Consider the following 11,069-nt stretch of genomic DNA (forward strand, 5'->3'; position numbering starts at 1 on the left):
AAGGAATTAGGTCAAGCAAGAGGTTGCTTGAAGCATTACACCCAAGGTATCTAATTTGGAATACCAAGTTTGTTGCCTCCAGCCCCTATATATATAGATACACTAGGGTTTTAATAGGTTAATGGGCTCTAGCCCAAGCAGGCCCACTACACCGGTCCATTATATTATTGGGCTTATATTAGAACATAATAGGGTTATATTATATACCCAACATATCCTCTTATGAATAAAAGGGCAGCCGAAGTTCTCATACTTCTGTCTGGGGACCCGCTCCAATCCATGTAATCCCTTCTTTAGTTTGCATACAATTTCCTATGCACGAGAGTAAAGTGGAAGTTAACATAAGTAGTGGAAACGCTTTATCCCATGAATGGTCAATGAGTCGGGTGCAAAAGATCAACTGCATGGAATTAGCACACCCTCTTTTTAAGGCTAATAAGAGCATGCATTAGTGTAAACATGGCATACGCTTGGTGATGATGATATGGGGACATGCATGGTTGGTTGAAAGTCTAATGCTGAATAGAGATCTCATTCTTAAGATTAGGGTGCGCTTAAAGAGATGGTTTAAAGAAATATCAAAGGACATCTTTTTCATCAAGCTTTGTGAAACAAGCTTAAGCTGTTAGAGTTGGTACTTGGTGTTATTTAATCATTTATACTTCAACAAGCTCGATTAAAGATCGAATCATCTGATGATGGTGAGACCAATGGCAATTTGCTGAAGGATTGTTTTGGTATGTAAGTTGGGATTGAATCTCTCAAATCCAAGTTGAAGAACAAAGCCTTGACCAATGAGCTAGAGTCCCCAATCAAACGATCCTCATGGACCCGATCAAGAGAGAGAGGATTGGTCTTGTACTGTCACCTTATAAATTAATGGCAAAATATATAAAGCGTGGCCTATTATCCTAAAATGAGAGACTCTCACATATCAAAGTCTCAATTCCTCGCTTCTACATTCCAAAAAGGGTAAAAATAGCCATCGCATCCTCCCATAAACGAAAGGGCAAATTCGTATTTTTAATTTGCAAAGAGCCAAAAAGCCCTCTAAACGCCAAAATCCACGTACAGCCAAACTGCATATTTCCAAGCAACGACCGAAAAAGGAAGACAAACACTCGCTTTCGTTTTTTCTTTCTTTCTTTTTTTGTTTGTTTTTGTCTCTCTATCATCTTTATCCTCTTTATCGTTTCAAGATGTTAAAAAAGGAAAAGCAATCCTCAAATGGGAGAAAAATAAGGAAAAACCCCAACACTAGAATATAAGGTCAAGGAAAACAACCCTTCACTCCCTCTTTCTCGCCTCTATCTCCTTTAACCCAGCTGCTGCTCTCCGACTTTCCCTCCTCATCAATGCTCTCCGACCGATCTCCGGCACCCCTGACGTCAGATTCCGGGGAACTGTGGGTCTGGGACGAGGCGTTGTACATGTGATGGTGGTGGTTTGCGTGTAATGGCGGTTGAGATGGCACAGGATAGAAGTCTTGTGGCATGGGCGGCGCACAGTAGTGGGTTGAGGTGTGTGAGGAGGGATGTGCGGTGTAGATGGAACCGTGAGCCGCTGCGTACTCAGATGGGACCCAGATGCCACCTAGGACTACGAACTGAGGTGGTGGGGTCGTGGCTGCTTGGGGCGTTGGGCTGGGCCTTCGGGTGTGGAGTCTGTATTTCTGTAACCAATCCAACGTTAGTCATACATCTCTAACGTCCATCCATGCATGTTGAGAGAGAGAGAGAGAGAGAGAGAGAGAGAGAGAGAGAGAGAGAGACCTGTAAATGACTTTTCACCTCATCATTCGTTAACCCATCTACCTTCATCAACTCCCTGATTTGTTTTGGGGTGGCAACTGTTTCATGAAAATTAATATATTAATGCCGTCAACCAAAAAACCCAATAATAATAATAATAATATAGAAATAATATTAGTGAATCCCGAGCGTGGTGGACAGAAGAACCTGGGTGTGTCTCAGTTGCAAATATTCTTCCTTTGTTCCTAATTAATAATAATATGCTACCATATTTTAATAATGGCACAAACTCAGCTTGTTTTTTCTTGTATAAATAGCTGTCAAAGATTATTATAGTTCCCATAAAGCTCTCATAAGTCAATTAAAAAAGAAAAAAGACAAACTCAGTTAGTGCAATTACTAAAACATGGCAGTGCCAATATCTCTAGCCTCTTAACATTAATAATAATAATAAATACTATAATAGTAATAAAAATAAGGGATTAATGTCTAGGAAATTTTGCAAAAAGCCATTTCATAGCTCACTCTTGCAGGAGAGGACACCCACCTCATATGAATTAAATGAATGAGAAAATATGCTACCAGGCATGGGCTGCAAAATGGTTTTAAGCGAAATCGCCTAGACAATCCCTAGTAGTAATAATAATAAAATAACAACACGAATTAATAAAACTAACAAAGTTGTAGAATTGAAAACAAGGAAATTTTCTTTATCCGATATTTATTCCATTTTTTTCTAATACCTTGAGACCCACCCAACATCTGAAGAGCATTCACAAACCGCCGGTGCAAATCCGGTGACCAACACCTCCTTGCTTTTCTGTGTGACTGTATTGTTGTTGCTTGTGCTTCTGCTGGAGCATTCTCTCTCCTTTGATACCCCATTCCTTTCTCAGATTCATTACATTTCTTCTCATCAATCTCTTCATCGATCGGAGCCAGCCCCAAATCCGGAAGAGCTCGTAATATAGAACTAGCACCGCCATTCTTTTCTTTAGAGAAAGGAATAAAAGCTCCTCCATTTCTTTGCTTATTATCTAATGACAAATTCGGGCTAACAATAGAGTTATGCTCAGTTTCTTTCAAAGATGTAGTCACAATTTGGTGCAAGTTCTCTTCGTTGGCTTGGCTCCATAGCTGCGCCGATGTCATCCAGCTTGCCTTCTCAGAGTGGTTCGATACCTTGTCCGAGGATTCGGAGCTTGAGTGTCGAAGAGGTATGAATTCTTCGAGTACTGGTGTCGGTTGTTGGTTTGTCTGATAAGTTTGTAGCTGCTTCCTATAAGCCTCCATGGCTGGAAAGGACCGAAAATAATTTAGAAAAAGAAAAAAAATATTTGATATTTTCAACAGCTTCAAAGTATAACAAAGATTATCATTGAAACTGTTCGTCGTTACAGACTATAGAACTATAACTCTAAATAATTATTTAAATTTCATATATATTTTTTTGAATGACACAAATTTTACTTTTTTTCCCCAAAAAACGAATCGATGCGACGTAGGGCTGAATCTATTTAAATTCCATATTAGCTAGCCAGTTATTTTGATAAATTATATAAAATTTTCTTCTCTAAATATATAATGGGCAATTCTAAAATATTTAGAAAGGTTATATTCACAGAGAGATTTGTAAACAAATCAACAAAAATCTCAAGTCACAATGGAAGACCATACTAATAAGTTGCACTACTTATGTTCAGTCCAGATTTGTGTAATTTCTTTGGTTACTGATTTGGGCTTGCTTATGACCTTTGTTGTATTTTAGTTCTCTGGGCTTGCTTATGACCTTTGTTGTATTTTAGTTCTCCCTTTTCTTTAATCAATTATCCTTATCCAGGAAAAAAAGGAAAGAAAAGAATGAGCATAATCGGTTAACAGTAATTATATGGTTACCATTGTTGAGAAGTTGCATGCAGAGGGGTAGTTCGCGTTTAAAAGCATCAATCTTTAGCCGTTCTTCTTCAAGGCGAGAAAGGAAGTCTTCAAGCCTCTGGGTTTGATCAGACTTATCGCCAAACAATTTTAGAAGCATTGAATAGTTTGTGGGCTTCCAATCTAGGCTTAATTCCGAAGGTGAACCCATTTCCAAATACTAACGTTTCTCTTCAAGTACTGGTTCTCGTCTTCATGATTAACATAATGCTCATGAGAGAGAGAGAGAGAGAGAGAGAGAGAGAGAGAGAGAGAGAGAGAGAGAGTAGAAGAGATGTTGTGAACACAAAGAGGATCAGAGGGGATCGTCTTCTTTTTAGGGGTGAGTTCGAGGGGAGAATAAAGTTGGGTTTTGGGTGAGGAGAAAGAAAAGCAAGAGATAAAGCAAAGGGGTGGTAACTTCTTGCAAAGAACAAAGGGAAAAGCTATCGAGGTTCTCCCCAAGGAATCAAGGTGGCCATGGGTCATGTGCTTAGAGCTCGGTTTAAGAATCTTTTCTGTCTTTTGTACGAATTCAAATCACAACGGAGAGAAAACAATCTTCTCTCTTTCTTCTCCTTCCTACTGCTCACCCATTTCACCTATTTTTAAGATAGACGAGGTTACTTATAACGACATTTTGAGACTTTGACGAACATTTTGAGGTTCAGGCAATTTCGCAGAAAGCCATTGCGCGACTCTCTTTTTCACAAGGGAAGAGCCACCTTTGTCTTATTCTTTTAATTCATATTAGGTGCCACTTCTATTCCGAAAAAGTGGGGCTGCAAAAATTGCTTTTTGCTAAAGTACCTACACCTTAATTAATTAGTAGTAAATAGGGGTGCAACATGGGTCGGGCCCAATCCAAGCTCTATGGTTTTAGCCAGTAGCTTTGGTTGGGTTGGGTTGGGTTGGGTATAGCCAACCCGATTATTGGGTTAGGGTTGAGGCCTTGTGCAATCTGACCCGAAACCCATCACATCCCCCTAATTTTATTATGATTTTATTGCAACCCGACCTGACCCAACGTGGAACCCATTATCTATTTTGTCTGTATTTTTTCGCCTTTTTGCCCCGGGCCAACCGAAACCTGAACCTGACTCATTTTGAAAAATCAGGTTAGACCGGTTGGGTTCGGCTGTAGAAATTTAATGGCAGGCTAGGTTTGGGATGAACCTCGTTAATTTGAGGTTCGGATTGTGTCGGGTTAAGGTTGTGGTTATTAATGCTATATTGGGTTGGGTTAGGGTTGCACTCAACCCTACCCAACCCGGCCCGAGTTGCACCCCAGGACTATCATATATATGCTGTACAAGTAAGCTTTAATTATAGACTACCTCTGCGAACAGTTCCTGCAGGCCTACTCTTTAATTTATGAACCGTCGATTTTACGAACCACATGTTTAAGGATTAGGTTCATCCAATGGAGAAGATTTTTGCGGATGGCTTATCTACACCGGATACCTGACTCTGCTTGGTTGTCAGTATTTACCTCGTAGAATAGTGGTGTAAGTAGTCAACAAGGAGGACCTGGAACTTACTCTTAATAGTGGTAAGCTGTGTTTGGTATTCAACCTCATAGAGTAGTGGTATGGCATTACCAATATGAGGAGAGAAGGAGAGAAAAAACATCATTCCCAGGCAAAATTCCACCTTTAATGGTTAGCTAGGATGCAATGGAGACTAGTATGTTCAAACAAAGAGGGGTTTTTGCAGATATGGTACCCAAATGCAAAGCAAACTCCTGAGCTATCCAGGCTTTTATGCAACCAAAAACAAGTAGTATCCGCCTATACATTTTCCCTGCCTTCTTTATTTTTCCTTCTGAAAAAAAAAAACAAAGGAATATAGAAACATATTCGAAAGAACAGAAGCCCTTTATGCTGTATAAAAGTTAATTATATTATATATACCACGTTTACACGGAAGAATATGTAATGGCAATTTGAGCTTTGTAGGTTGAGAAATATGTGAGTCCGAATTCAACGACTGTAAACACAAGACAAAGCTTAATAGGAAAAATGAAGGGAGAGTGCATCTTAAAGGGGAAGAACCTCTACCCAAAAGAAAGATAAAGGAGAGGGAGGTGGGAATCTTCATGTGCTACTAACTTTTTTTAGTGAAATGGGGAGGAAGGTAAGAAGATTCGTATTATACGATAATAGGAATTTGAATGGAGAGTGCATCGAATTCCCCTGTGCAATAATGAGGGTTGGTCGCTTTCTCATAGCAGTCTTCTCATACAAGCCTCCAATCCTCACCTTTTGTGATGATTCTCTCTATCTTTCTCTTTTGCTGAGGGTGGATTCTCCTTGTGACACGTGAGTTATATTCCCACATATCGTCCTTGTTTTGAATATCCTTCTTGTCCGGGTGTAAAACGAGGAATATTCTCTTTCTGGAATATCAAGTGTGAAAATTCGAAGCCGGGAAAGTTCTTCCCCACCACTACGAAACTTCTTTCATATCACTCTTGACTTTCTTTTTGTTTCTTGCTTGTTCATACATAAATTTGGAAATGATATTGGCACTCTCTTGTTTTGATAATCTACCATCCCCTTTGTAAAAATTCAGGAACTTCTTTCTTATCACCTTTAATTGATCTCACCCGTCAATTTTTTTATGCTTTGAATCTCTTGTAGCCTTGCAATCATAGTATCAAATAGTGTTTACTTTTGTCAATGAATCTGAATTCGTCCAAGCTGATGTTAGAAAATCCAAAACAATGCCCATCAAATGGACGGTTCAGATCAATCAAGTGTTGGACCCACCATGCCGTAACGAGCATGTCATAGTACATTGAGATTTCCCTCTTCTCTGGGAATTTATATTTGCACTCCCTTGTTTCAGTAATGACACTACTCCTTTATACTTTTTTAAGGGAAATGATAAATGCGCCCGTTTTCATAACTTGAGACACCCAGCCGAATTGTACGTGGCAATCAGGTCCGTTCATTCCTTCAAATGTGAAGTACATCAGCCCCTTTGCAGTGATAGATGCACTGTTGTTGGGTGTCCCAAGTGATGAAAAGGGGAACATTTATCATTTCCCTTTTATTAGTTTTACAAAATTGATTATAATTCTTAACATGGATCTCTTAATAGCCAATTAAAAAGGCGGCTAATATAACGTTGAGTACCGTTATCAGAACAGGGGAGTGCTGATTACAAAATGTGACAAAATCACCGTCGTTGATTTATGATCTATCTCAAATTACGATACCAATGGTAACCATTCCGCACTGAACCATCGTTGATTTATAAGGTGTATGTGCTTAATTATATTACAAAGTTCATTAATCAAGTGAACCCCATTTTCCATTGTATAATATTGATTTAAAAAAATGAATATTTGCTGACATTTTCTAAATATTAACAAGAGAAAGTAATCTCTTGCTAAATTTTTTGCAATGAAGGCAAGAACATACAATGATTCTTTTCCAAGTTATGAGTTCACTGTTCACACGACTTTTAATTTTTCAATTTTAATTCTTTTAATTGGTTAAGAATATTGTGGTATTAATTTTAATTTATATTATACCAAATTATAGTATAAAATGTTTTTCTTATATTAATTACCATTAATTCACAGCTCACACACTAGGCCCTATTTGTTTTGGATTTTGAGATCATTATGAGTCCAAAACTGATTATGGGACTCAAAATTAAGGTTTACTTTTGAGTCCCATAATCAGCTTTTGACTCAGAATCGGTTCTCAAAATCCAAAACAAACAGGTCCCAAGTATCTGATCATGGGGATATGTATCATAATGGTCTCTTGGGCCTTACATTTGAGGCTAGGCCCAAACGAGGGCTACAATTTCAGTTTCCCTAAACCATTTTGCCCAGCACATGCCCATGGGCCTTCTAGTCCTATCAGATCCGACAAAACCAAGAACCAAGGACAAGGTGATATAAGCCCATTGGTTGGCCATGACAATCCTAGCTAGTTACGTGTGAGCTCCTCAATGTTGTAAAAGTGTTATATTTATAGGGCAGTGATAAACCGACCCCCAAATATCTTAAATCGACCCCCTATATGTGTCTTTCTCTCTCCTCAGGGTTAGAGAGAGAAAGTGGAGAGAGAAAGACACATGGGTCGATTTAGGATATATATATATAGAGAACATTTCCTACACACTTGTGTAGGTAAGTTACCTACACACTACCTTAATTTGTGGAGGTAAAATGGACGTGTATAAACCTTCACAAATTAGTCCATTTTTTGCCTCCATAGTTTGAATGGTTAGGATGATCCTATGGATCTGATTTTTTGTGGACACCCTATCTATGTGAGGACCATTCAAAGGAATGGTTTGGATCACCCAAACAATGTGGGCCCCCACTGTATTTTAAGGTAGTGTGTAGGTAACTTACCTATACAAGTGTGTAGGAAATGTTCTCTCATATATATATATATATATATATATATATAGGAAACTGTTGGTGCGCTTAAGCTCACCAAACTTATGGTGAGCTTAAGCGCCCAATCACATGGAGGCCCACTTTGTTAGGATGATCCAAAGCATTCATTTGAAAGTCCCTTACATAAATGGGGGGTGTACCAAAAATCAGCTCCATAGGATCATCTTAACCCCTCCATTTGTGAAGGACAAAAATGTACAGACACAAATCTGCCCATTTTTTGTCCTCCACAAATGGAGGGGTTAGGATGATCCTATGGAGCTGATTTTTGGTACACCCCCTATCTATCATAAGGCCTTGCAAATGAATGGTTTGGATCACCACAGAAAATGTGGGACCCATGTGATTGGGGAGCTTAAGCGCACCATAAGTTTGGTGCGCTTAAGCTCACCAACAGTTTCCTCATATATATATATATATATATATATATATATATATATACACACATATATATATATATATATATATATACACACATATATAGGGCTCAATTTATCACTCCCCTATTTATATCTGGAATCATATTTATATTCCTATAGCTTCCTATGATTACAATATGGGCCAGAGGTCTCTCATCTATGATTACAATACGGGCCGCAGGGCTCATGTCTAAATGCGGTCGGGGTGTCCATGGACTAGGCGGCTAGCACTTCTTTAATCTCTCCTTAGGTGAGGGACTAGGGCTATTCTCCTGAAGCACATAATATGATTACGATATGGGCCTAGTCTATGATTCCGATATGGGCCCAAAGGGTTCACCTCTATAATGCGTGTTAGGGCCCCCTAGTTGCACCATAGAAGAATGATCCTCGGATGCATCCAATTCTTATGCTTACATACCATTAGGGCTAGTGCGGTTTGACTGCTTAAACAAGTGATTTTTTGTTCTATTTCTGTACGTGAATGATATTATCCTCACTGGTGATTCATCTGATCTCATCTACGAATTCATGGTTAATCTTGGACATAAGTTTGCACTGAAAGATGGCTACAGATATTAGCACTACCATGTTTGATAATGAGACTAACTCAGCTCTCAAACGCTATTACAATTCCCAAAAAGCCCTACACGGACAAATTAAAAAAGAAAAGACCCTGGGGTTCCCTTTTTCTTATAGGTCCGGAGCCGGAAGCAGTTTAGAAACTTGCCTTCCGTTGAGTTCGGTGATGGGCTGAGCTTCTAGAGGAGTCGGTTTCGCGCCCACGGGGTTACTATTTTGAAAGGTGGTTGCTAAAGTTGGGGCCATGGTTTTAAATTTCGACCGAAATCTGAAATTTCAAGTTTTGGTCGAGACTGAAACCGAAATTGTGTATACGCGAAACGTTACAAAATTTCGTTTGAAATGTAAGGAATTTCACCCAAAAATCTTGATTTTGTTCATTTTTTAATATTTTCCCAAAATTATGTATGATATAAAATATTTTTTTATTAGATTTCATTGGATTTGGGCTGAAATTTCGGTCTCGTGGAAAATCTTGATTTTGTTCATTTTTTAATATTTTCCCAAAATTATGTATGATATAAAATATTTTTTTATTAGATTTCATTGGATTTGGGCTGAAATTTCGGTCTCGTGGTGAGGGCCGAAACGCCAAAACCGAAATTTGAAACCATGGTCAGGGCACGGAGAGGAGGCAAAATGACCTCCATGCCCTTGGTTGCCGTTTGTCTGGGCCCTTTGACCAGCTCGGCGTTGCCGATGCCCTATTGGGGAACGATTTTCACCCTAGCAATTACCATTATGTTCTAGAAAGAGTTGCACTAGGGCTACTAGTTGCACACGGAATTTCCTCTGACAGATTGGTTATGCTGTTCACGTCTGATCAAACTGGGCATTTGTTCTTCACCAAAGTCCAATTTGACGTAAATTCGATAACCAAAATAGTCGATATGACAATGACACCGGGCCGGGTCAACAAAGGTTGTGTCTCTTACATGCAAGACCACAATTAAAAAGGCAACGATACGTACACTTCACACACGCGCATGCTCATACTCTCACACATAATATGTATATATCCAATCAACATTCTTTTATTCTTTTTAATTTTCTCTTGTTTCCTATTATGGTTATAGAGGGTGAGCCTCGGTGCAACGGTAAGGTTGCTCTATTGTGACCCGGTGGTAACAGGTTCGAGTCACGGAAACAGCCTCTGCAATACATCTAGCCCTCCCCAGACCCTGCAATGTCGGGAGCCTCGTTTACTGGGCCACCCTTTTTTTTTATGTATTCTTGAGGGCTAGTGCAGACCTTGCTTCTACACCTACCATTTCTCATACACAGACACACACGTGTGTACACACTAGAAGTGGGTGAATAAGTAGGATTACGCCCTACTTAGAATCATCCTATGGAAATGATTTTTGGGCACAAAAAACGTACACAAGATCATACTTTTTGTTGAGTTATATTTTCATCAGTGCACTTTCACATATTGTAAATGAGTGTGACCTTGCATGTGACACCCTATGCACATATCCATGTGTTTCCACACTCTCACAATGGAATCAAGGAGAAAATCCTTACCAAACACGTCCTAGATCTGGTTAGAAGCTATAGGCTTAGCTCTTTGTTCTTGAATGGCCAAAACATTCATTCTTGGAAGCAAAAAAAAATGTGCTTCCACGAGCCATAGTAACACATTTAATGGTCCATACAAATGTTAAAAGCGTGATTGGCGATTAAGTAACGATTAATGACGAAAAAAAAACTGTGTAAGATAAGGAAATTTTGAATGACATTTTATAATCCCAAATGAATGGGAGAGAAAACTGTGAATGATAACTGATAAACCCAGGTGACATTTGGTATTTCTCTTTGTTTTTTCAAATTTGTATTCTACTCCGAATTAAATTCTAACTTTGAATGTTAGAAGAAATCTACATCTCTAATCAAGATTCTCTGTAATAAGTATGTTGATACTAAATATTTTCTGCAGAAAAATTTTCCCTATATATATTATAAACTTCTCTGCTT

General features: G+C 38.8%; 1 protein-coding gene across 1 annotated transcript; it reads right to left on the reverse strand.

Annotated features, from left to right (window-relative positions):
• Positions 1 to 864: 864 nt before the first annotated feature.
• Positions 865 to 4,261, reverse strand: LOC143845809 (myb family transcription factor EFM-like). The gene is made up of 4 exons (XM_077354216.1): positions 3,648 to 4,261; positions 2,495 to 3,046; positions 1,773 to 1,849; positions 865 to 1,672 (listed from the first exon to the last, which is right to left on the reverse strand). The coding sequence occupies exons 1-4, from the start codon at positions 3,835 to 3,837 to the stop codon at positions 1,271 to 1,273; spliced, it is 1,221 nt and encodes a 406-aa protein (XP_077210331.1). The 5' UTR covers positions 3,838 to 4,261; the 3' UTR covers positions 865 to 1,270.
• Positions 4,262 to 11,069: the final 6,808 nt, after the last annotated feature.

This window comes from Tasmannia lanceolata, unplaced genomic scaffold (genome assembly GCF_043159265.1).
Source record: "Tasmannia lanceolata isolate RefF3 unplaced genomic scaffold, GAP_Taslan_0.1 ptg000015l, whole genome shotgun sequence".
Taxonomy (NCBI): domain Eukaryota; kingdom Viridiplantae; phylum Streptophyta; class Magnoliopsida; order Canellales; family Winteraceae; genus Tasmannia; species Tasmannia lanceolata.

Coding starts and splice junctions, on each gene's coding strand:
- LOC143845809 (XM_077354216.1), bottom strand. CDS start 3,837: ATGGGTTCACCTTCGGAATTAAGCCTAGATTGGAAGCCCACAAACTAT. Junction 1,850..2,494: donor GATGTTGGGTGGGTCTCAAG/GTATTAGAAAAA, acceptor TTCATGAAACAG/TTGCCACCCCAAAACAAATC. Junction 1,673..1,772: donor AGGTGAAAAGTCATTTACAG/GTCTCTCTCTCT, acceptor GATTGGTTACAG/AAATACAGACTCCACACCCG.